The sequence below is a fragment of the Pagrus major genome, chromosome 3, assembly GCF_040436345.1.
Source record: "Pagrus major chromosome 3, Pma_NU_1.0".
Taxonomy (NCBI): domain Eukaryota; kingdom Metazoa; phylum Chordata; class Actinopteri; order Spariformes; family Sparidae; genus Pagrus; species Pagrus major.
In genome coordinates this window covers 2,711,722-2,738,511 of record NC_133217.1, presented here as the reverse complement: position 1 = coordinate 2,738,511, position 26,790 = coordinate 2,711,722, and the positions used below count along the sequence as shown (strand labels likewise).

Sequence of the window (26,790 nt, the reverse complement as noted above, 5' to 3'; positions counted from 1 at the left end):
CAAAGATGAGGAAGAGACGTGGAGCGAAAGGCACCAGGAAGAGGAACGAAGCTGCGAAGGGTGAGGAGGTGGGGTGAGACGGGAGGGGTGAGGATCAGTGGGGAGATCAGTACAAAGGGTTAAAGGGAGGAAGAGCAGACAGAGGAAGAAGAAGGGAGGTGTGATCTACACACACACACACACATTTTCTCTTTGTCTTTGTTCACACACTCAGTAGCACGTCTCTTTGATTGCTCACACACAGCCTGACTCCCTCTGAATTTAATTAACTTGTTTGTTTTTTATGCATGTCGCTGTTTTTGTCCCAGTCACCTTCTATTTGAGAGATGTGACTTGTGTTATGACTTGAAGCTTTGAGATTTATTTAGAAGTTCCTCAGAGGTCTTTAGTTTCACCTCCACACCTCATCCTTCTTCCATCTCCTGACTGATGTCACAACTCTGCTGACAAATTGTGCGCACCGTTCGAGATGAGGTTGTTTGATTTGCCGGCGAGCTGAGTTCAAACGTTGCACTGCAGATATTCTTCAGTTTAAGTGTGCATGGTTACTGCAGTAAGTCTGTCTGTGGTGCTGCTATATAGTCATGTTGTAGAAGTATGAAGCACTTTCTACATCAGCAAAGTTCTGTAAAAGTAAGTGTTACATTTATTTATCATTCATTGAGTTCAGAAGAGACAGAAAATGCAGTTCAGTAATAGCTGTTTTCATCACATAACACTACAAAGTGCCGACAACAATGGGTCTCAAAGAATGGGTTTCTTCGATTGGAGGATACAAAAGTCTATTTGTTGAATGCGTTATTTATAATCCATCATCCGAAAAAACTTTGATAGAGTCAGATGGATTTTTTTTAGTTTAAACCAGAAAATAAAAGATTTCAGCCTCTGAACAATGAGCAGTGATGATTATCTATCTAACCACTGATAAGAAAAGAAAGTGTCACAAACTGACAACAGAGCTGCAGAGTCATTTTCAGCTCGACTTTTCTGTGTCAGAAAGTGCTGGAAGATTGTGATCCTAAGCTGCAGCTGGTAGCATGATAGAAACACACAGTCACAAACACACACACAACCTGTGGGAAATAAAACATATATTTTATTCATACAGAATTCAAGATTTTTATGTGTATGTAGATGCAAAAAATAGGTTAAGGTTCAATGGCAGGTAACATTTTATAAAATAATGATAATAATGGACTAATGGTGAGGTCATTCATATTTGTATCGCCCAATAATTCTCTTCTTCTGTCAAAGTACTTCATAAACTCAACATAAAGTTTTTATTATTATTATTATTATTGACTGCAGTTCGAGATGGTGTTTCAACATTTGTGACATATTTTTAAAGAGACCTCAGGACGATTTCCAGCCATGTTTGTTACGACAGAAAAATTATGTTTTCAACAAGAAGTCAGGACGTCTCCAGGCGTTCACTGAGTAAAGTTTGAATGAAGTTTGAGCAAAGAATCAAGGTTCTGTTACTGCACAGTCTATTTGTTGCTTAAAATGTCTCTAATATGAGAAAGTTTCTTAGCAGGCTGCCATTTTGAAAATGGACACAGTTAAGGACTTACATGCACAACACACACGTACTGTGCATTCACACGTCACATATTCTGAATGATACAATCCCAGACTTTTCTTTTAACTGTCTGTTTCAGTCATTTACAGCACTGTTTCTGCCTGGATATTACTTCTGGTGGTTATTCTCATTTCAAAGAACCAAGTTACATAAATCGCATTTTTATGTCTGTACCAGTCGGTGATGGCTGTGGTGAGTAATTGTAGAAGAGATGTGCAGAAATATGATTCAGATCAGCCAGAGAAAGAAGGAGGGGGAGGTAAAACAAAAGGAGCAGGAGGTGTGACAAAGACAGAGTGAAGGTGCTCACAGCTCCTCCTGGTTCCTTTAATAGCATAATTAACTAGATGGCATTGTTCGCCAGTCTGTTTACGTCGGTTCGTGTCAATCATGGTCTCTAAGCACTTCACAATCCTGCTTCTAATGCGTCTGAGAGGAGGCTGAAAACAGATTGAAACCGACTGAATGGCAGCAGAAATGAGACAGGAGAAGCTTGGATCTTTTGCATATCATCTTTTAACAGTGCTTATAAATGTCAGTACAGTATATGAGTTGACTAAATCCCACAGACAGGTGAGCGTTATTTCATTGGATCCACAGAAAGGAAGGTCGCACATCAAACCTTCAAAAACCTGTCAAATAAGATACAAATATTAAATGAAAAGAGTCATTTTAATAAAGGATTTAAGCTCTTCTCTTGCTGCCAACGTCAAAAGCAAATGTAACAATGTTCAGATTTCGTTTTAATCGACTGAAATGTTTTGGCAATATTCCTTTACCCTCCTCCATTCATGCCAGAAGCCCTTATTGAACCGAGGAGGAGCAGGAGAGGAGGCACACACAGCCGAGAGCGATGGAGAATAACTTTTACACAGTGACCTTGACAGCTTCCAGTAATGTGGTTTGGACCAGTCAGAGGGACTCTCCATGTTTTTATAATGGCAGCAGCTTTTTTAACGTCTGATGACATCAGTGCTCAGTTAGGTAAAAGCAGTGATCAATCTGCATTCAAAGAAAAAGACACTGAGACTAAATTAGAACCAATTTCAAATCATCAGACATCTCGCAACACTGACGTAAATAAGCTTTGAATAATAAGAGCAACATTATCAAAAATGCGTCCTGAGAACTACCTGTGAGTATGTTTAGGTGCACACGACCTCTGCCGGTGTGGTCATGCATGTAAAAATGAAATCCTGCTTTCAGAAAAGAAGCTCATGCACTCTCTTCAGGTGGGTTGTGCTCTGTAACTCTTTTAGCTTAGCAGCTACAGCTATTTCGGCTTTTTTAAAAAAGGGTATATATATCGTTTTTTCAAGTCAGTTTGGAGCTTTCTGATTTCTGGGCCTCCTGAGACTTGGATTTAAACTGGACGAGCTGCATGGAGCCATCGTGATGCTCTGAAATATGTTTTCGTGGAATATGAAACTTCACCTGACTTTCCATCAGCATGGGGGTCAGTAGATTTTATCTTTAGGTGAACTGTCCCTTTAAATGTGACATTTGGAAAGGCAGCCATGAAACAAAATCGATTCATTGTGAACGGCTCAGAGAGGACAGAGAGGAGACAAAGAGGACAGAAACACACCTGTACTGATACACACCGTGATCAGAAGCTTTGATAACGCTGTGATCATTATGCAGGGCTGTGAATGAACTCCCTGTTCAGTGTGATAATCCTCAAACTCAATTAAGTAATTATTTTGTCTGAACAACACAGAATGATCTGCTGTAAACTGCATTGTATGTTTTTGGTTAATACTGTTCAGTCCGATCGTGCTCTCTGTATTGTTCACCCAGACAGTCGACACTGAGCCCCCAAAGACATCACATGGATTCATTATCTGCAGCACATGCACTATGGCCCTCAACAGGTCCTGTAATTGTTCCTCGTAATACGTCTCTTTGTTTGAGGGCCGTCGTTTCTTTTTATAGCTCGACTGGTCAGTCACAAAATTGGCTCCTCTGGGGAGCAATTTAGTCAGTTTGGCAATTAGTCGCGGTGGAAAATGCCTCGGTGGCGGCAGCGACAGCGGCTCCCAGGGGAGGACGGCGCGTGGTTACTGACACTGTTCAGACTGAAAGCTGAGAAACTGAGGTTTGGTTTTGTTTTTCCTTAAAATGAGACATCTGGTTATTTGATAGGGTGACACCAACAGCAGATGCACATATCATTTGTGCAAGCAGATATTAAGACTCATATTTACATTTATTGTTAGGAGGCGACCTCTAGGGGCCATAGTACTACTGACTTATTTAATCTAATTTAATCATACAAAACTGAATTGATGTAACTTAAGTATTAATTTTAACCCAAATAATGATCTTGTCCTCAACCTCACCAAGTGTTTTTGCTGCCTACATCCAACCAAACTCCAACTGTTACACAACGTTAGCCTCGTGTTTGCAGCCTGTCGCTGGTATTTCCATCGCTCATCAGGGAAGGGAGAATCCACCTTTTTTGTCCCCCAAAAGTGGTTGAACACCACTCACCACCACATCATTCTTGTTGCCTCCCTTAAATAGACATACTGTGCCGTTCCCTCAAACCAGAACTAAGCTGAGTAGCGAGTGCCATGGACCGGTGTACCCTCGCTCTCGACTGACTCCCTGCTGATCCTCCTGCTCGCTCTGTTCCTTGGCTTCACTTTCACCTGCTGCATAATGGCGGGTGCAAAATATCACCGTAGACGTTCAAGCTCCGGCAGCAAACCTACCTTTGATTTTTTTGCACATTTTGCAGCATTAACAGAAGAGTTTCTCGTGTTTTTATGGCCCACAACTTCTCAGCACCAACCTTCTATCATTTTTAAGGCTCATTCCAAACCAGCTTCATACCATGGAAAAAAAATCCTGTTTAAACTTTCATTGGACCTAGCAAAATTTCCAAATTTAATTATTTTTTAAGTTTGGCCCCTCTGGTCTGCATTTCATCATATTTATGTGTCTCACTAATCACTTATTTTTCACTGGATTGGGTTGAATTTTGTCCTGAACATCCTAGAAACCCCTAAAGATACAACGTGTATTCATTTGAATAGTTATTGCAGAATGTTTAATCAAATTCAATCATTTTTTTTACCCAAACAAAGAATCTTTAATTTTCAAAAACTAATATCTCCTCCAGTTTTCACTTTCCTCGAAAAATTTTGATTCTGTGAAATATTAATGTAGTTCAATCACAGCCAGAAGTTATTTGGTCCTGCGTGAAAGCTGAAGCTGGAGCTGAAATCATATTTTAACTGTGTTTTTCCTAATAAGGATTATTTCTGTTTCATTGAAAATATTTTCATCATATTGAAGCGGTCCCATTGTGTAGTCCTCGCTATCTTTTTTTATATTGGCTGAATTTCAGAACCCGTCTGGACTGATTGCAGTGGTTTCAGATCACCTGTGTGCAGGCTGTGGAGACTGGCTCCTGATTTATGAATGAAAGCAGCTTGGGGCATTCCCCTCTCAGCCAATCAGGATGTGACTTTTGTGACGTCCGTCTGATTCTCATCCTGATTCTGTCCTTGACTCACTGCAGACCTCATCCAAACAGACTGTCAGCCAGAATCTCTGCTCCGTCTAGGCCCCGTTGAGATTTCTTTGCTGTGCCTGTTCTTTCTAGTTGAGAGACATTGTGAGTGTTTCTACAACCTGGTTGAGTGACGATCAGAAGCTTTATTTGTGCGAGTGTTGCTTGCTTTGTTGTTTGTCTTAACTGAGCCTCTTGATACTCAAGGTCCTCTATACACCTTCGGTTTTTACCCATTTCATTTCATGGGGGGAAATATATTTTCAGTTTCATTGTCTGACTCCGTAGCTAACGGAGCGTTATAGACACAGTGTGACTCTTTAAAGTTCTGAATTCTGGGCTGGCATGGATTGATCCATAGATGCCTACCGCCCTGCATCCACAGGTGTTTGGCTCTGAGCCACGGCATCTGACACGAGAAACTGTGAGGACAGAGGGGGAGGGGTGGTCCCCGGCCCAGTGAGAGATGTGATTGGACCAGCCTAGTGTCGTTATAGAAAATGAACCAGTTGATGGGCTGCAAAAAACTCCTGTTCCGTCGTTAAGGCATGAGGATGTGTTGGTTTTATCCTCAAAAATGTAAACCTGCTGTTAATTCTCTCTACTGATAACACTTTTCTCTAGTTAACGGCTGTAATAGTCATTACTACATGTTGAACTCCCTTTTTTGGAGCACTGCTGACCCTATTTGCTAAAACATAAAGAAGAGACCCAGTTGCAGAGCAGACGCACGGCAGCACTTTTGATAAAGGAAAGCTTTTGAAGAAGAGGCAGCGGCGTGTCAACTCCCACTTGGCTCCAACAGACTCGCAAAGGAACAAACCGTCTTCAAAGTGACGCTGCAAAGGGCCGAGATGCAGGAACATGTACCGATACAACTGCTGATGTTGCACCTAGTCTCAAATCCCATAGCAGCGTGTATCCAAAGTTTGCCTCCACTCCACTACTCCTTTGTGTCACTCACATTGATTCATGCTGACTGAGCAAAGCCAATAGCACACCTCGCACACAAAAGAATGATAAAAAAAAGGAAAATGTGAATGCGAACAGCTTTTGGCGCCGAGGGTGGAACATACTGCTGCAGCGTAGTAAACCCTCGGGAAATTGATTTTTCTTCACATCCTTTTTTTGTTCGGATGGCTTTAAGTCTGCAGAGACCCAGATGTTGATTTTAATTTTATAGACTGAGAACAAAGCTGTGGATATTTCTCTGAACCTGCAATTTTGTTTTTTTATGTTTAGTTCCACAGTCAAACAAAATCCACCGATCATTTGGGACCAACATCTAGAAACAAATAAAGAACGACTAAATAAACACGAGAAATTTCCTTTTAAAAGACTCGTAAGCCTCACACATCTCACACAACAAAGACCTTTAAAACATTAACCTTTGCTGGCTCGTTTGATATAAATGATTTTAATAAGTCGTCAATGTTTCGTCACCCTATTCCGCTCCGCTCCTCTCACAGAGCGTTTTTGTTGGAAGAAGAGAGGGCAGAATAAAAGATGGGAGGGTTGTTAAAGTTAAATTGCTCTGGCAGTTGGACAAAATATTCTGGCACTGGCTCGCGGGAGGTTTGATAACCCTCATAACTCCAAGTGCCGTGCAGAGCTACCCTTGAAAAGATTAATATTTTTTAGGGATCCATCTCCTCGGAGATTAATTAGACTTCTCCACCTCCCACACACATGCACACCACCTCTCCCACCATGAAAACATGTGCTGTCTCTCAGGCTCGCTGTCCAATTATTATTTGTGCTTTTACAGTCTCAGTTCGTACAAAACAATTTCTTTCAGAGATAGGGGAACTGTGCAACGACACGACAGCGGGAACAAACTCATAATTTACTTCTGTCACTCACAAAACAGCTGCCTCAATATCTTTAAATGATTTGCTGTGTTTTCTGTCCCGTCCAATATTTCTCTCCCGGCAAAGTTCAGTTTTGCTTCATCTTCAGTTATTCATATACTGAATATTGCTGCTGTTCAGAGTGTCACTGAGAAAAATCCAATTTAAATACGACAGGTAAAATAAACTTTATGAAATATGAAATTGAACGACTCTGAAGGAAATAGGACTAGACCAAAGCAGAGTCTTTGTTTAACAAGCCGAAGTCCATTTCCATTATACAGAAAAAGCTTTTAAAGTATAATAAAGGCTTATTCCTGACTAATATTTGTAGATTGTGTATCTTGGATGATAGAAATTGAAACAGATGACAATCTACTTGCAAGTGAGGCTCCATTTGTGAAACATTTTGCAGTGACTTCACCATCATGTCTTTCGCTTCTTTGCTGATGATGATCTTTTAGTTTAATCGGGTGGTGACACTCTCGTGCCGTGTGGAGGGTTTCTGGCCAGGTATGCATGAAGTCAGTCTGGGGATATTGTGGATTGCCGGTTGGGAGCAAGTGATGAAGGAGAGAAGGTAGCTTAGGCTCTTGATCGCAGTGAGGACAAAATGATCATTGGAAGTTCCACTGACAGAGTTTGGTGCACAAGTAGCCCAAAGCTTTCTCGTGTTGCATATAAAATTCATTGTGGTTGAACCAACGCATCCTTTTTACTTAAACAACAGAACAGATCGATTGCCAGTGACTCCCATAACAAGACAGGTGTACCAGACCTTCGTCTTACGCTCGCAGTTTGGTTCGGTTTAGGCAAGAACACTACTTGGTTAGGTTGAGCATGCACCTATATTGTTTGTGATGTAACTGAACAACAACTGCTGATGTTGCACCTAGTCTCAAATCCCATAGCAGCGTGTATCCAAAGTTTGCCTCGACTTCACTACTCCTTTGTGTCACTCACATTGATTCATGCCGACTGAGCAAAGAAGGCAAGAAAACTACTTGGTTAGGTTAAGTATGTACGTTTATTGTTTGTGATGTAACTGAACAAGGTTAGTACCGTTGACTTTTGGTTTCACACGGGACAGGAACAGCAGTCTCCTGGGAGAAAGTCCAATGTTTGTTTGACACATCCATCAGGCCCACCCCCCCCCCCCCCCCACCCCCCCACCCCCCCTCCCCCAAGGCCACCTTTGTTGTTCCTTATACTACTTCACTTGATTCCCGCCTTTGCTTCTGTAGTGATTTATATTGCCAGTAGAGGTCGCCACCGAACAGTAAACATAAGTATGGGATGCAATAAGGTGCTTTCACAGTCATATGGTTGTTTTTCTGATGAGGACGGGTAAGACGTTGGTTAAGTTTGGTCAAATAAGATGTATTCCTTTTATGTTCGGTAAAGATCCTGGTTGGAAGAACACATCGTTCACTGTTGGTACAGAAGCAGACTCGTTTTACAGTCACATGCTTTGTCATGGAAAACCATCCACATTGACCTCCACAGTAGGAGATTTATATGTAGCTGCATAACAACATTATGCTCCTGTTGTTGGAGAGGGAACGAAGGTTTCAATCTTCTGAACAAATTACAAATCCTATTTTATGTTCTGTACAGCCGTTGAGGTGCTTATGCCATCTGCTTATCTGCTTGCCTGCATGTGGAGGTACTCCAGGTGATGTAAAAAAAACTGCTCTAGGTCGTAATACCTTTCCCCTTATTGCTTTTTCTGCACAGATTGGATAAAGGAGACATTATTTATAATGCCACAGAGAGGACTGAAGATTGGAGGGCCTTAAATCCTCACTGCTGACCAATGTAAAGCTATTAAGGGCTGACAGGCGCATTCTCGGGGTTACAATAGACCTGAAAGAAATGTTCCCAAATCTCTACTAAACTGTCAAAAATCAACAGAATGGAATATAAATTTAACTGTAAGCTCTGGCTTTTTTCCCCTCTCCATGTTTGCACGTCTGCTCCTTTCATTTGTGCATTCGTCCCCTCTTTGCTCCATGGCATTTCAGCTCCTTGGAGCAGGTGAGAGAGGATACAGCTGAAATTCTGCCTGTCTGTCAGCTCTTTGTGGGGAAAGATTTCTCCCAAAGAGCAGCTTTACGCGCCACTGACTGCCATGATTAACGTATTTACAGGGAGATAAAGGGAGGGAGGCAGAGAGTCGGACAGGGAGAGAGAAATCAACTGAGTGCTCATTGAAACCAGATGAATTAGATTATGGGAGTGAGCAGCACGCAGAATGAACATGCGTATTTAGCGTCTATTGTCAGCATCCGTGCTGGGAGCGGGAGGGAGTGCAGCCCGATATAATTCAGCTGTCAAGGAACGTTTGAATTCCCACACATGACTGTTGAGGAAGTGAAATGTGGCACACAGTGATTCATGCCGGAGTGAGATTTGTGTTTCGTTTGAACCGATTTGACGTTTCAGTCAACATGGCCAAGTCGTGGTGGTCTAATCCGTGTGGCGGGGCTTTACGGAAGGGGATTCCAGACTGCAATAATTAACCCAGAGGTCGATTAATATTGTAACTGCGAGCTATGGGAATTGGATCTTCCTTTTGACGGCGACATCTTCAGAGCGTGTGCATGACAGTGTGTGTGCGCTGGTGTTAAAAGACCTCTGCGACCGGGTCGGTGCACATCTGTCTACATTAGTCTCTCTGTGCATTTGATCCTGCTTTTCCTTCCCACTGCCTCATTCTTTGTGATTAATGCATTAATGGGCAGCGCTGAGAGTCCCATTACGCTGCAGCTCAGAGTGTGTATCACATGTGTGTGTGTGTGATTCTGACAGTTTGAGCGCAAAGTGTAATATTTGCGTGCGTCCCCTCGCTTTCATCTTCCCCCCGCACTGTCGCGACGCTCTGCCCTCAGCGTGCCCGCCTCAGATGCCAGACCATTTCACAAACTGCTTCAAAGGGCTTCTCTCACTCCCAGTCGCTGCTTATAATTCCCCGTTTCACAACTTTCTCTGCAAATGGCCTCTTATTCTTTGTCATGCATCCTCTTCCTCTCTCTTGTGTTCTTATTCTTAAATTTCCATTCATACACTATATTGCTGTGCTTGTAATTTATGGCATCTGTAACGTTTTACCCTCCACTTTAAATTTAAAGGGTAACTCCACCAAGTGTACACATTAGAGTGTGTTTACAGGTCTTGGGAAGTACGACTGCATATGTGAGGAAAGTAGTATAAAGCCTTCTGTGGCTCCAGAGGAAGCTGAAGAATAACAAGTCGAATAAAAACGGTGATATCTCTGGTTCGGCTGTATCGATTTCTTTGGTCCTCTCTCTCCTAACAATCTAATTTTGTCTTCTATTTTAACATCTTACAAATGAGGTTTCACCCTCTCCTCTCATTTCTCTCCCCCTTGCTGCATTTCATCATATGTCCCTCTCTTTTTTTCAGTGTAAAACAACAGATTCAGCCCTTCTCCTCCTTCTCTCCTCACCTCCTAAGCTTTCCTTCTCCTGCTTCTTTTTTTCTCCCTCGGGGGATCAAGAACCTCGCTCTCATAACAAAGGGGCGGTAATCCCCTTTTTAAAAATTGTTCTTTTTTATATTCTCCTCCAGTGCTGTACTATTTCTCCCTTATTGTCTTCTCCTTTCGTACTTCCATGTCTTTCTTATGTCTCATCAGCTCTTCTGCCCCATAATCTTACTCTCTCTTCCCTACGTGCCTCATAAACTTGCTTCTCTCTGCCATATTTCTCTATTTCTTTCAGCTTCTCCTCTTTCTGACCTCCTTGTTCTCCCTCCATCTTTTCTCTTGCAGATGAGATCGATATGTTGGAGCGTCTCTGGCTGTCGGGTATCTGCCACAATGATAAAATCGAGGTATGGCATCTTATACCTTTCTCTGCTTTTCATCATCAACCTGTTACACAGTCAGCCTCTGCTCTGTTTTCTGAATAAGCTAAATAGTTGTCCAACCAAACTGTTGTATAAGTATAATCTTCTCCTAAACCTAACTGAGTAGTTTTGGTACCTAAACCCAACCAAACTGCAACCATTCGACAACGTTAATAACATTTCCAAAAATCATAATATGTCATACTTGAAATTCAATTATTGTGAACCTGACCACAGAGCCCTTAACGTGCAAAATGCAATAGTGATAGGTAGCGCGTCATGGTTTGAAGCTAAAGCGAACTTGCCAAGCTGCCGAATTTGACAGGTTGGGAGTGAGAACATGTTGAAAAGCAATGACGCATTTACCAGGGCTCAGCTGCCTGTCTTGGGGCTCCAGTCCGGTCCTTGTAATTCTATATCCTTCATATAATACAAGGCGATGACACACAATCAACAAGTCTGCCATTGCCATGAGTAGTGATGTTTATGGTTGTCCAGGGGTTGTTGAATCTAGGGCAACTTTACTTGGCCAAATGTGAATAAAGGGGGATAAGTGGTCTCTCCTTCATCTACAATGCTGTAATCGTATCCCTTTAACAACAAGAAACATTTTCAACCAAGTCTATTTACCAGATTATACTCTTCTTTGTTATCTTCTGGTTTAAAGTGATAGTACAGTGTATGAAGCCAATTTTCAGTTCATAGTTGCAGATTGAATTTTATCGTTCTCGTCTGACAGCTTATTAACAACTTCACTGATAAACCTGATACTGATATTGAGAGTGTGAGAGAGAATGGTTTCTCCTGTGGAAAAAAATAGTTGTCACACAGTCCGGAGCAAACCACAGCCTGTCAGCAGTAGTTACATGCAATCAAAAGTAGTCATCTCTCCAGGTATGAGTCATGTTTCTATTCTATATCCTCGCTCCTGCCGCCCATCAGTTAATATTGTTTTGCTCAGATTTCCAAACACAGATAACTGCTGCCTCTCAAACATCACCCTGCATTTTGAGGTTGTTTGTGAAGTTGGTTTCAAAGACAAACCGAACAAAACTGCACTGCAGGTCTTGCAGAAGGGTGCCATTTGGAGAAACAAACCAAAGTAAAGCCGTACACATCTCAGAATAAATGTCTGCATACATATTGGGTTCAAATGCCCCAACAGGAGCCAAAACCCTTGATACAAAACAATAATAGTTATTGATTCAAGTGTGAATGCCGCCCGGCTGCAGATGAGAGCTATTTATGTTGAAACTGAATTAATTAAATAGCCTGAAAAGCTTTTTGTTTGATCCCAACCAGATATTTTGTGGTGACTGACATGTTTTGGTCTTTGCATCAGTGTTCTGAGTGCAGGGGCTCTAAAATATCACAGATGGGTGCTCTGACATCCAGTGACAGCGAAGGATTCTCTATCCTACTGCTGGTTGTAATTAACTTTTTATCTGCTGTCTAGGAGACAAATTGGCCCTCGTTAGTAATAAATACACTCTGCTGTCTCATCTCTGCCCCTCCCTTCTACTATGCTTTCCTTTTACCTCTTCCGCCTTTCACTTTCACGCTTTCTTTTTCCTCGGCTCTTCTCTCTGCTCTCACCTCCTATAATGCTTCCCATTACTCTCCTTCCCTCCTGTCTCCCCCTATTTATCCACTCTCCCCTCCAGGTGATGAGCAGTAAGCTGGACATAGACAACATGGCCGGGGTCTTCTACATGCTGCTGGTGGCCATGGGCCTCAGCCTCCTGGTATTTGCCTGGGAGCACCTGGTGTATTGGAAGCTGCGGCACTGTGTGAAGCGATCCGGTGGGATGGACTTCCTCTTGGCTCTCAGCAGGGTGGGTGAAGGCAACAAAGACCCCACAAACACCTTAACAAGCATCATGGTGTATTTCTTTGAAAAAGTAAAACAAATGAAATATACACAACACTGTTCCAAGTACCTGCGAGGGTTATGGAGAAACGTCTGAACTTGTTGACTCTTCCTGGCTGCTTGCTCGCCATCCTGCACTTCAGCTAGACGCACTGACTTCTCGTTGTGTCACTGGTGCTCTCAGTCAATCATGGCCTCCCTGTTACTCAGAATAGTATCTGGTTGGTGCACATGGTTTATTTTTGGAGAAATTTTTCATGACACTGATTTCAGATAAAATATAATGTTTATTTGAATTAGACTTTAGACTTTTAGGTTACTTTTCCTGCTGAAAACATTCGTAGTACATGGCCATAGTTCATTCAGGGACCAACGGAAATTTGAAAATCTGAAAATTAGTGTTTTTTTAGCAGTGTATGGATATTTTTAAAAAGACATGCCTCTTAAACTTGCCCACAGGTTTAAAAAAAATAATCAATTTTAACCTTGGAAAAAAAAAAAAATGAAATACATTAAAAATTAAATCAAACAAAATGAAACAAGAGATTTAAATGGAGGTTCTCACTTTTAATCCTTCCCCAATAATTTGGTGTTTCCATACTGTAACATCTCTGTATTGTCATCACTCATTTGTAGAATAAAATTTAGTCAGCAAGGCTGTCAATCAGATGTGAAAAGAAATGTAGAATGGTATGTTATCTGCATAGCAACAAATGCAAATGCACAAAGTTAATGGCAGCCTATGGAGCCAGAGAAGAATGGGGACAAGAAATGAGCCTTATGGTGCACCACGAGAAAGATTTACTTCTCACAACAGCTTTCTGCTAACCCTTCATTAAAAAAAACTGTTATTTACATTGTAAATGAGGTCAAGCAGTAACAGTGTATGCTCCAGTAAACCATGTGTACTATCTCTGATTCTTAGGTTTATGAAGCCATTTCTCGTCGGGGTGGATGCAGCATGGCAAGATTTTTATAATTAAAACATAGATCACTTGGAGAAATGGATGCTTTTGTACAACTATTACTAAGAATGCATATCACACCACCTTCTGGAGTGGAGGGCAGTTCTTTATGTTGGATGCATTTATCCTCAAGACAGAACAACAAAAGGTACACAGGATCTACAGAAGATATAAAACAATTCAAAAGTTCTGCCAGCTGGTGAGAACTGGAGGACGTGAACTCTGAGGCGTGACAGCTTTTAAATCTTCATTTTCATTTCAACCAAACACTACAGCAGCTGATCTCCCTGATTTGCACTCTCTCAACCTGAGAAGCAATCAGTGAAATAACCTGCGGTGGTTAAGGAGCATTGGTAAACGATTTGTGCTGGAGCAGATGTTATGATTGACTGAAAAGTTCTTAGGGTCTCCTGTTTCCTGTGTGGAATTAAATTGAAAACAAAAATGGAGACATCTTACTGATTGCTGCAAAGAAGGCCACTTCATCCAGGAAAATAAAGATGGATAATGATGAACCTTTTTCAGATGCAATCAAGGTATGGATTGCACAACAGTAAGTGACACTCAATATTGGTATTTGTTTCTGGCACTCAGCGGGGGACAAGGAGGTAGAGCCAAAAAGAGGGACATCAATAGTATCCTTGGCATCACACCAAGAGAAGGCCAAAGGCTGCAGGCTAGACTGATCACTTGGCTGATGTGCAGCTGTTCCCTTTTACAGTAACAACAGTTTCTGAAAGTTTGGCTTGGGGTCCTGGATAATTAAGTACAGGTACAAAGAGAGACTTACAGAGGTTGACATGAAAAAAAGGAGGGTTTAGAGGAACAAAGAGGAGAGTAAGGAGTAAAGAGTGGGGATGGAACAGTAAGAAGTGGAAGTATCAAGAAAGGAGATGAATGCTGTGATTGGGGAGGGAAAGTAAGGAGAAGTAGGAAGGTATAGGGGAGGGAAACTTTGAGATAAGAAGAGAAGAGAACTGGCTGAGAAGACAGCTGTGGGTCTGGATGGCGGAGGCAGTGGAGTATAGCAGGTGTTGGGGGAGAGGCCAGAAGGAGGTGCAGGGGGGAAAGGAACGACGGGGACAGATAGGAGGAGGGAGGATGGAGGCGAGGTGGAGGGGCGGGGTGACTGTTGAAGTAGAAAACAAGCCTCATAGAGCAGTAAGGGAGATATTCTTGTTTGTCAGAAGGCGCTGTGTTACAATACTTGCTGAGTAGCTGTGAGAGGAACACCATCATGTTGGAATGATGACAGAAGATTGTGATTTATTACCCCTTCCTGCCTGACAAAGCAGGGAAAATGGCTAATTTATGCACAGCGGAAGAGTGCTCTAATTGCACTATTAAAAAGGAGTGAGAGGAAGTAACATTACAGCTCTTACTTCTGGCTTTATGCTTCCAACGTATGAGGAAATTGCTCCAGTACAACTAAATGAAAAACTGTAAATTTACCCGCAAAAACAGAAAATTGCTTTACAGTTCAAACTATGCACTATATAGAACCTCAGCTATCAATCTTAAAGCACATTTTAGTGTTTCTAATTACTTTGATAGTTAATATAAGACATTCATTTCAATACAAGTTAATAAAAGTATGAGATGAGTGTACATTTAGCACAAAGTGGAGAATGCTTGCAAGTCAATTAAGGGTATACAATGCAGGATATGTTACTGTTTGTCTGCCCATTGAGCTGTATTTGAATGGTGTGTTGGCAGAGCACAACACCGCAGTCACATGGCTGCATTTTGTGTGAATACAAAAGTTCATCTTGTCTGCTGTCGACCTCTGCTCTGTGTGTGTCTGTAGCTCAGCTCTGCTCCCGGTCAAACAGACATTTATCTCTTTATGACGGACAGGGAGCAGAAGAGAAAGACAGAGACAGGGATGTAACCTGGTCGCTAATGTCCAGACATCACGCTGTTATTGGTCGGGGGCTTCACACCACTGCCCCAAAATAGATCCCCAGATACCTCCTGAACACAGCAAAACACTGAAAAAAAAGAAAATGTAGGCGGATGGCAGAGCCTCTGCAGTTACAGATACCACCACAAACTTCTAGTAGGTCCGAAGTGACAATAATTATAATATTAAGAACATGATGAAGGTTAGCATTGAATTCAGACTGGACCCCCTTGTGCTTCAAATTGAAAAGCTAAACTGGGAGCAGTTTCACAAATTGTCTCTGTGCCAGTGGTGGAACAAAGCACTGCGACTGTTCTCTGTTTGTTTTCAAACTGAGAGAAAATCAAATTATTTTGTCAGTGGAGATTAATTTGTGGAATCAGCTTAATATCTTAACAACTTAATTATTTAACATGTTTTCTCAAGTTCAGTTAACAATTGGTTTCACAAAAGAGAAAACTTCAAAGAATGCTTTCAGCTAATTATTCAACCTAAAGTCACTCAAATTTTTAAGGCTGCCGGTTTTCTTCCAAATATCTACTTCAATCACATCATCAATCACAACATTTAATGTTTCATAGTAATTTCTAATTTATTCTTAAAGCCTAGCAAAACCTGCATTATGCATGGGCTTACTGAACACACTACTGTATAATCTGTATGGCTCATGTGGATGAAAACCTATTGTGCCCCCTGCAGTGTCTGATATCCAGATATTCCCCAACGGGCTTCCCTGTAGACTCTTTTAAGTGCAACTTCACCTCTCTTCACACGTTCAGAGCATACCAGCATATTTTCTTGCATGAGCAAACACAACTCTTATCTGTAGCCTTCCCCATTCTTAGAGTAAAAACATCAATTCCATGGAAAGGGCACTCCCAAGACCAGTTAGCTTCTATCTCCCAAGCTATATGCTGTGCTTGCCTTAAAGCCTCTGCAGCTAGCCTCTGTGGCTTGCTTTAACCCAATCAGCGACTGACCCAAGTTTCAATTTCACAGTATGCTGCACCCCATGCTCTGGGGGCTGTGATAGCATTTCTGCCACTGGGACTGCTGATTCATGTGTCCGGAAGGGCCATTATTACAGTCTCTCCATCAGATCTGTGTCACGGCCTGGGAGCAGAGATTTAGAGGAGGCCCCACACATTTAGTCATTAAGATGTGACAGATATCGATGGATATTATGAATCATCTTCACGTATGAGGAATAATAGAGTCTTTGTGATTTACATGGCTCTCCTCAGTACTGCTAATTGAGTCCCATCTATCTACAGGGAGGTGTAAATATACAAAGGTAAGGGAGCATTGCAGAGACAGATTTGCTTCTGTGACACGATTTTAAATTAACTGATCCTGCCTGGGGTTTAAAACATAAAATTATGTCACAAGAAGCTAGTAATCTTCTCTTTTTCCCAACTCTTTCAGCTCATGTTTTATTCATAGCAAACATTGTTGAAAGTTGCTGCTGAGATGTATAAAGCTCGACAGGAGCATGGTTGGAGCAGTTCATTAAATCCAAGTGAGAACGATCATATTTAAACTCAAGTGGCAACAAACAACAACACCAAAACATGAAACATGAATGTGAAAATAAGAGTCTCTGTCCTGATATGTCCCCGTCAGAACCAACTGCTGGAAACAAAATCTTGACATCAGATAAACAGTAGTTCCTTCTGCATCATTAGGTTTTCTTTCACTACAGAAATTGCCCTTTCAAGGACTGCATGGCTCTTTTTTGAGGCAGTTTGTAAGATATGGCCAGAATTTTGGTTTCAAATGTTAAAAAAATGAACTCACATTATCAGCAGCATTGACATTATATCAAAGTTATCTTCGTATTGTTTTGCAGATATGTCTACTCTTGTTAGCATGCTAAAAACCTAGCCCTGGCCTGTCCTGCCACTTTGCACCTCAAGTGGCAATAAACAGCCCCTGTAGTTTCAGCGGGGAGATGTATGCAAGCGGCAAGATCGCTACATTTTACAAGTTCTCTTGACTTTTAGTGTAATTAATGAACAAAATAAACTCACAAAATGTATGAAAGTAAATCCCCTTATGAGGATTTCCATGCTAAAAAGAAAAATACAACCATCCACCATCTGAATTCAAGCTTCTCTTCGCCGAACTAAGACAAGCTTAACTGTCTCGTTAACTCATCTTCAACCAAATCTAAACTCAAATTAAATTAAATTATATTAAATTCATCAAAACAGTGAACCATTGTCGCCCACTGCAGATGCCCAACTGTCTCTTTCCTCTCCCGCTTCACGCCTCTCCCATCCCCACCCACTGTGTTGTTTCTGCCCCAGAGTCCTGGTGAGAGTGCTGTAAATCACCTCTGTACTGTGTTCCCTGCTGTCAAACTGGCCTTCATCGGTCTGTGTTTAGTTCCAGTCTGGTGTCCAGCTGTGTTCACTGGGAGTCTGCAGAGCCCGGTTGAGCTGAGCACCATTCCCCTCAAACTAACTGAGCTAATTAGCTAACGGAAGTGAGGCTATAGCCAAAGATAGCTAGCAAAACGCAGCAGAGTATCAGTTTCTTAAAATATGTATTACCAGTGAAGTAAGTAGCAAATAAATATGTATTCAAGTGCTGTGTTTTTTTAAGATCAGATTTCATTTTTCTTGATTTGTGTACATTTACCTGTCTTGTTTTTGCTATTTCAAGATATAGACAATCATTTCTTGAATATTCCTCAAACAAGTAGATTTCTATTGGAGCTGTGTTGAATATTCTTACTTGACTGGCAGATCACGTATCACCTGGAAAATAAGACTAGAGGAAAGTGTTTCTCTATATGAACACCAGTGAGGAATGGTGCAGTACACCCAAAGGGCCTGGAAATGGGTCTGTTTTTTTGTTGTGACTAAAATCTCTAACCTCATGTGATGGGAGAACTCTACTTTAGTTTAGATCATTGTTCATTATTTAATTTGTGATGTGTGCACTGGGAAAGGCAGTCCAAGGAGACGTTGAAGCTCGTTGAGTTTTGCTTAAGTATGTAAGATGGCAGCTAGGAGGAGAGGTGCTTCTCTTAAAATGCACCATCTGTCACCAGTTGTTTTATTTGCACAGTGACAAAACAGGTTCTGTTGCTTTGCTCCCCCATTGTTTTGACTCTTCTCCAGAAGCTTTATACTCCGTGTGCTATCAACAATTGTTTTTCACAGTGTCTTCGGAGAAAAACCTAGTCCTGCTCCAGCTGAGTGATGCTTTGTTTGCTGAAAGCTTTGTTTGGTTTGATAGTGTGAAAACTGACACTCCAAGCACCTTAGTAAACTCAGTCCAAAGTTTCTCCAAAACTCTCATCAATATTTAATGGTCAGTACTCCTTGTAGTTTGTCTTCATTGGAGATGTGGTGACTCAGAGAACCTGAAGTAGGGGGAAACTACCTAGAGCGATTACCCAGCATGTTGAGAGAGAGTAAAGGTAGATTATTTTCTTCTTTTCAAAATGTTATTGTGAAACATATTGAGCCGACAAGCTGCACAGTCAGTGGTTATGCAATGCACTGAATAAAGAAAAATATGAATACACAAGTTGTAGTCGAGACAAATTTGAAGTCTCTCTCTCTGGATGGTAAACGGTATCCATAGTAGCTGTTAAACAGACTTTTTTAAGCACAGCATTCATATTCTTTTTTTGTTTTTCATCAAGACTAACAGTATGAATCCAAATATTGACATTTGTCATCCCAATCGCCAGCATAAATGTTGGCAATGTATGTTTCTGTAAACCATGGATATGTTGAAACTTAGCTGTAGTTCATCATATTTTTTTAAACTCTAAACCAAGTGTGTCTTTTCGTGCAAATCGTACTAAAATCAGTGAAAGTGAGTGTTTAAATGGATCCGCTACTGTCAAAAGATCTGGATTTTTGATTTACGAAACTGGTGAAATCAGATACAATGAGGCTTATATACTTTACTTAGTACACATGCAATTCTCTGAAGATAGCTTTAGTATCAGATCAAAACTGCTTTATAGGTTTTCTTTTCAAAATTGGGGATGTTGGGCATTCTCTTTCTGTGTCTGTCTCTCACATACACACACAGTTCCTGCTTATCATACTTGGCAGCCTGCTGGTCTAATTACAATCTTTCTTTTATCTCTCCACCCAGGGGATGTACAGTTGCTGCCAGTTTGAGGATGAGACAGCACCAGGGGGAAGCTCTTTGCCCCAGTACCACACAATGACCAGCATGCCTACAGCACCTCAACAACACCTCGTCACAGCCACGATTAATAACACGACCGCCATTGCCATGGTGCAGCAGCAACAGCAGCAGAAGCACCACCAACAACAGCAACAGGGGCAGACTTATACAACCATGCTACCTGGAACGCCGCCAACTACAGGACACTCAGCAATGGCTCTGGGACCCTCAAACAGCCCCTTACTGGAAGGCCCCATGCCCTGCTCCACTTTCTTGCCACGGCATGACCGCAGACTCGCTGTGGTTGATCGCTGGAACAGGCCAAAGCCAGAGAAAGTCATGACTGCAGGCAGTGGTGGAGGAGTGGGTATTGGGGGGATAGCAGGAGGTATCACTGAACTCCAGGCTCAGCAGCAGTTTCAGCAAAACCTTGGACAGCACTGGAACATGCAAGGAGGTGTTGCAAGTGGAGCAGGTGACACGGGACTAGATGAATATAAGCGCTACTATGGTCCTATAGATCCAGAGGGGCTAGGAGCTAACTCAGACCAACAGGCAGCTGGCCCCCAGCAGACTCCCAAAGCTAATCCTCGAGGCCCCAAAGCCTCAGGCATGCCACGTCTGCCTCCAAAAGGCCCCCCACAAGGCCCAGGGCACTTAATCGCCAAGCCACCTCCACCGCTCCCATCCTCCCCACGAAGGCCACCTTTCTGGCGACGAGGAAGCCTAGTTCAGGCAAGAAGAAAAGGCTCAGGAGGTCCCCTGTATGAGAATATACTCCCTCTAGGGAGGCGAGGAGGTGGGAGGTATGGAGCAGGTGATGGAGGTGGAAGGAGAGGGCGACGTCCTCCTCCACCTCCTCCTCTGCCTGTCCCCCTTTCCTCCCCAACACACACCCCTACCACACCCTCTTCCCCATGCCGTTTCTACTCCTCCTGCTCCAGTGCCTCGTCCTCTTCCTCCTCATCTACATCGTCCTCATCCTCTTCTTCATCATCTGTCTCGCTCTCTAGGTCAAATTCCCCCTCCTCTTGCTCCAGTGACAGCTCCTACAACTCCTCACTGAGTTTCCGGTATCGACCAGGCGATAGGGATTTTACAGTGGATGATGATTATGACTCAGATCTGCTTACAGAGGAGTCCAGCCTCCTCTTGGGGTCACGGCGGAAGATTCGTTCACGCCGGATGTCATCACGCTCACTGCCATGCAGCCCACCGCCTCCACCAATCCCGCCCCGAAAGCCACGCCCTCAGAGAGATTTTGGCAGAGAGAGAACAGGCAGCCAGCTTGCCCAACTTCAGGAGTGGTGGGCATCATGGGGTGACAGAGAACGAGTGAGAGGAGGAACAACAAGCCGGGGAGATGGCGCAGTGGGTAGAGAGGAGAAAAGGCACAACAAAGAGAGGGAGCGTGAGAGGAAGAGGAGGAAGAAGGGCCGAAAGAAGAAGAAAAGGGAAGAAAGGGAAAGAGAGAGGGAGCGAAAGCGCCGCAAAACAAAGAAGAAACGGAAAAAAGAGGATAAGACAAGGAAGAGAGAGCGGAAGAGGTCTGAGCAGGAGGGAGGAGATGCTGAAAAGAGAGAGGAACTCAAGTCAGGGACACCAGACTACCCATCATACCCGCCCCTGAGACGAGAGTCTTTTCGGAAAAAGAGTGAAAGCTCAATCAGAAGCTATGGATGGAACATCCCCGGTGAAGACGACAGGAAGGAAAGAGAAGAAAAAGAGAGGGATGATGGGGAAGAAAGCAGAGGGAAAGAAAGACACCAGAGGCGAAGGAACAGTAAGCACTATCAGAGCTCTAGCAGTAAGCCCTCTTCATCTGTCAAGTTCTGGGGAGGGGGCAACCCGTCCTCTGACACTATTCCATCTGCCTTTCTGCCCTTGTTGCCTGTCTCCTCTAAAAGGAGGAAGAGTAAAAGTTCAGACAGAGATGCTGTAGGAATAGAAGGAGAGAGGAGGCCATTGCTGGGACGGAGCGGGAGAGGTGAGATGCTCTCCAAGGAGGGATTGTCCTTCCATGAATGGGAGTCTGAAGTAGAGCGTGAGGAAGAAGATTCTGAGCTTGAGAGACGGAAAGCTGAGCGTGGAAAGAGGCGTGGAGGAGGAAGGACAATGTCCGATGAGGAGCGGGAACGTGATAAGGTAGTCGGTATATATTCTGATGATGATGGTTCTTCAGGAGAGTTTGGGAAGTTTGAGAGGTACTGGGAGGATCATGAAGGAAGGGCAGTTGGAGGAATTGGAGGGGGAGGTTGGTTTTTCAGCACCTACCCCTCGAGAGATAAAGCCGGCAGCATCAACAGTCGAGATGACCTGTTCCTCGAGCGAGGAGAGAGGTGGGGGACAGCAGAAAGTGGATGGGGGTCTAGCGGAGGTGGTGGTGGAGGAGGAAGAGGAGATGGAGATAGAGGTTGGGGCTCAGGATCACACTGGCCCCCGCCTCCTCTCACGCCACCACCTCCTCGACGATACTGGTCGGTGGACAAACTCCATATACAAGATGAGAAGAAGAGTAAACGCAAGTCAAAGGACAAGGGAAGAGGGCACACAGCTTGTTCCTCCTGTCATTCCCCCAGACACCATCCGCACTCCCATTCTTCCAAATGGGCACGCATAACATCTCGAAGCCAGGAAGAGCTGTTCCAACACTGCCAGAGTTTTGGCGGTCCCCTCAAGCCCAAACATGACTCCTCATCTTCCTCCAAACCTGATCGCTCACAAAATCCATCCAAATCTGGCAGCCAGTCAAACCTCAGTATCCAACAGCGGACACAGAGAACAGATAGGGATCGAGATCGAGGACGGCAATCATCCCCACCTCCGACCCTCATACCTAATTTGCCACCCCCGCTCCCCGCCCTTCCAGCCCCTCCGTCCTCATCTCATCCTATCCACGTTCCTCCCCCTACCTCTTCCTCTTCTGTATCTTCTCCCTCTGTGGTCTCATCCACTCCGGGAGCACCCCAGCCCTCCTCCATGGCTTCGGCAAGTGCTAAACTACAGTACCAGAGATTGCGCTCTGTACCTCAGCCCCAGAGGTTTCCTCAGTCTCCTCACTTACCCCTCAAAGCCAAGAGCCTTTGCTCGCGAAGGGGCTCAGCCCACTTTTCCAGTGTGGAGAGTGAGGTCTGAAGTTCAACAAGGTAACAAAAGTCATAAGAGAGTCCTGCAAGGCTGACCCCTAAGCAGGTGATCTGGATCTGAATCTGCCTGGCAGCAATCATAGCTGCACAGCCAAGTCAGTACAGTATACGCACTGAGCCCTTTCCTAAAGTTCTGCACAAACAAACAAACAAACAAACAAACAAACCAGAAAGCCAAACAAACCCAATGAGGCAGGTCAAAGGAAAACAGGAGCAACCTTGTGCTTACTGTTTCCTTCGATTCCTCTCAGTATGTGAAAGACTACCACAACAGCAACAACTTGCATTCTGAACTGGGTTAACCAATACACTAAAAGCAAATCAGACATTAAAAGTGGTACAACCGAAGGAGACTCCTTTGCTATAGACAGTAAAGGGCTTTGGATGTTGAAGCAGAGCCGTAGTTTGTATTCAGATGATTCTTAATGCTTACTGAGGGCTCAGGAACTTTGTAGTACTGTATGCCTGCTGCTCTCAGAAGCCTTTAACACAGAACAGTGTTCTTATTTTTTTCCCTTAAACAAATCGCTTACCCCTACTTTCCTTTTTCCCTTAACAAACTGTTTACACCCCCGCAGAACTGTGACGCCCACCCGAGGCACGTTTGTTGTGTATGATCAATACCTTCTTGTTTTGAGGGAGAGGAAGGTGATAACCACCTTGTTTTCTCTGTTATCCATGCACCCTCTCTTGTTTTCTTCTATTTATTTCTCTCCCTATTTACCTTCTTTTTTCTTTCTTCACACCTCCCCTAACCGTTATTTTCTCCTGCTATTTTTTTCTCTTTTTTACCTCATTTCCCACCTTCTTCACATCTCTATCTTCTTCTCATCTCCCTTGTCATCTCCTCTCCTGTCCTTCCCCTCTTGGCTCCTCTCCTTGATGTGATTATTCTGTGTGTCTGTGCTTTTCTGTGTTTGTATTCTTGACAACAGGGTAAGTCAACTGTGACTGATATTCTACTGGCTTAATGAAAAGCTGAGTGCCAAACTTAAGTAGAGCTCGACATCAATCTGTACAACGTTAGCCGCTGTGTTTCCTGTTTTCTCGCAGTCATCGCCCAAATATGCGCACATTCTAATATATACACACACATAAAAGTGCACACAAAAACCTGCATACAATCCATTCATCTGTTCTCTTTCTTGAGCCATACATTATTCACCCTCTGTTCATGTTACGATTTTATACTTTGAAACCTTTATTTTACTTCTGTGTTGTAGTTGTTCTTGCTGTTATTGATGGTGTTCTATATATCAAAACATGTATTAAGTCTAATACAATGTAAGCACTGTGCCATTCTACTCGAGCTGCACACGAAACGTTCTCTCAACTACCTAACTACGACAACGAAGGCAGTGTCTTTTCCCTTCCTGTATTTGACTGAATGTAAAGTCAGCCGCCGAACAAGTGTGCTGCAAAAACACCAATTAAGACACTTGGAGATGGAAACTGTAGCATTTCTGATGGCTAGCATGTGTAACTAAGTAAAAGCCTTTGAAGAGAGTTAACTTTAGTTCATTGTTTATGTAGCCTGACGTAAGCAGAGGTATGCTACCCTTGCAGGGTAAGTTAAGTAAAGGATAAGGTCTGTAATGGGATACAGTTTAAATTCATTTTATTCATTTTTTCTCAAGTGATCTAATTAGTGCCAAGACGAGAATACAGCCGAATAAAACTAAAACTAATCAACCCAGGTTTGCTTGCTGTCAAGCAGGAGATGTGTGTCTAACACGCTAGGTGGAGCTACACAGTTAGACAAGGTGAAAGTGAAAGTGATTGTTGCAGGGAAATACATTTTAAAGCCTTATGCTAATTGCTCCTGCCATATGTTTGGTGTAAAGTATGAGTATGTATTTGAATCAACATGCCTAAGGTTAGCTTCACGCTAACGAGACAGTATGATCGGAATGGGAGGATTTTGATCGGAGTGAAATTAGATCTAGTGCGAGTGCCGTTTTGATGTCAAAGAGACTGTGCCTATGTTGGATGCTAGCTAGCGGTTGAGACAGTTTGTAAAAAGTGCTGGATCTGAGTGATGGTGTATGAAAGACATAGTAGCACATCCTGTGCAATCTTGTTTTTTAAAAGGTATTTCTCACCTTGTAAATGTGTAACCAAGAGCTATAGCTTTTTAATCCATGACCGAGCTGACACCAGCAGTTACACTCAGATGTCAAGCACTTAGCTAGAGTAGCTAGTTTTATCCATCAACATTAGAATCTAGCATCAGGACACTGGACATCGGTGAAGTTTCGGAGAAGAGGCAAGAACCACTGGCACGACACTGTTTGTGTGTTTCAGTTGGTCATAAAGCCTGAGCCATCCTTCCCATAACAGTCTGGTCAGCTCTTGTTGTTTGCCTGGAACTGCATCTGAGCCATAATTTACTTCAGCTGAAGAAAACAAAAAGAGAACTTAAGTTTTTAACATTAACTTGTTGTGTAAAGTTTGTTTGCCTTTCATTATGAAAAATTCTATATACAGTATATATATATATATATATCATATATATATATTTGTGGCGGTGGGTAGCGTTAGAGAAAATTGTTGTTTAGCATCTCGATATTTGGGGATATATTTTCTCATTCCAAGTCCATTACAGTAATAATAAGTATTACATGTGTTTAAAACACTTATTCCCTCATATCTCCTGACAGAAGGGGAAATATTTTGTTCAAATATACTTTAAATATGATTGACTGTATTAAGCCAAGTTGGAGGCAGGTCAGTGCTTTTCTTTTTACAATCAGCAATCAACAGCTTATACAGATTTCAATAAAACTAGGAAAAGCGTGAAGTGTGACATGTTTCTGTGCATTCACACCGCAAGCAACTCACGTTTGTTGCCCCAAAAACAATCACCATGACATGAGAAAATTATGTTTTTTGCCATTGAAAACTTGGCTGCAGTTAAACCATTTGGGCTCATTTGTCTTGCTGTGTGTTGAACCTGTTCCCTGAACACCGCAGCATCAGTGAGCTCGCATAAACAGGTAATTGTACATTCGTGCAGCACAGCAGCTGCTAGCGGTGTGAACACAAAGCTTGGGTGTTTCATCAGAGACATGAGCCACCGTTCTCTCCTTCTCTTCCCTCGCCTTTTTTTCCTCATGTCTATCCATTGTGTTGGTGCGTGTCTGCTATTGTAAAGCTGGTCTGTTTTTAAAAAAGAAGAGTACTTGTGGATATATTTATTTCATCTTAAAAAAAAATAGCATATCTAAATATATATGATAGTATATTTCAAGGCGCTAAGATCTATGTTATATAAGTTTGTCTACTAAATTTTCGCTATTTATCTCAATGAATATGTCTTTTTTGTCCGTTTGTCTGTCTCTCCTTGTCTCGAAACCTCCTGCCCAACTCCCTACCCCCCAGCGAAAACAGAGACCAGTATGTAACTGTGTTTTTGCTCACTTAAGACCAACCATCCGCCTCCATTAGCTATCTACTGTAGCTAACGCTAAGATTTCAACAAAGTGACAAAGTGGAGGGGTGTGCGAGTGTCTTACGACCATGTCACTGTAGCAGTGGTGGCGTGTGTTTGTCTACCCAGAGGGGCCTTTATTTTTGGTTTGGGCTACAGATCAACGACTAATTAAACCTTTTATGGATACAGCAGCTTTTATCACAACTCTCACTTGTGTAGGGGTCACATTCTCGAACCTGTTTCAGGTTCATATCGGACCCTGGAGTTTATACCACAGTGTAGAGTAAGGTGACCTCTTTGAAACACAATGTAGCGAGCAGCACAGGCTTTTTTTTTTTTTTGCATCTCTTAGTAGCTGTATTACTATACAAAAACATGCACAGCTACCCCTGCCAACCAACCTATACGGTATATATAAGGACTTTGATATACGTACATAGTGTGTTGTATCTGCCAAGCTGCTGTGCTGTAAAACAAAAAGAGAAAAAAAAAA

General features: G+C 42.7%; 1 protein-coding gene across 1 annotated transcript in view; it reads left to right on the top strand.

Annotated features, from left to right (window-relative positions):
- grin2da (glutamate receptor, ionotropic, N-methyl D-aspartate 2D, a) overlaps window positions 1–22,853 on the top strand; it is a 126,492-nt gene extending 103,639 nt beyond the window's left edge. The window contains exons 17-19 of the mRNA XM_073463685.1: window positions 10,746–10,807; window positions 12,487–12,657; window positions 19,683–22,853. Of these exons, the coding sequence (XP_073319786.1) occupies window positions 10,746–10,807; window positions 12,487–12,657; window positions 19,683–22,853 (3,404 nt within the window). The remainder of the gene's footprint in view (window positions 1–10,745; window positions 10,808–12,486; window positions 12,658–19,682) is intronic.
- Window positions 22,854–26,790: the final 3,937 nt, after the last annotated feature.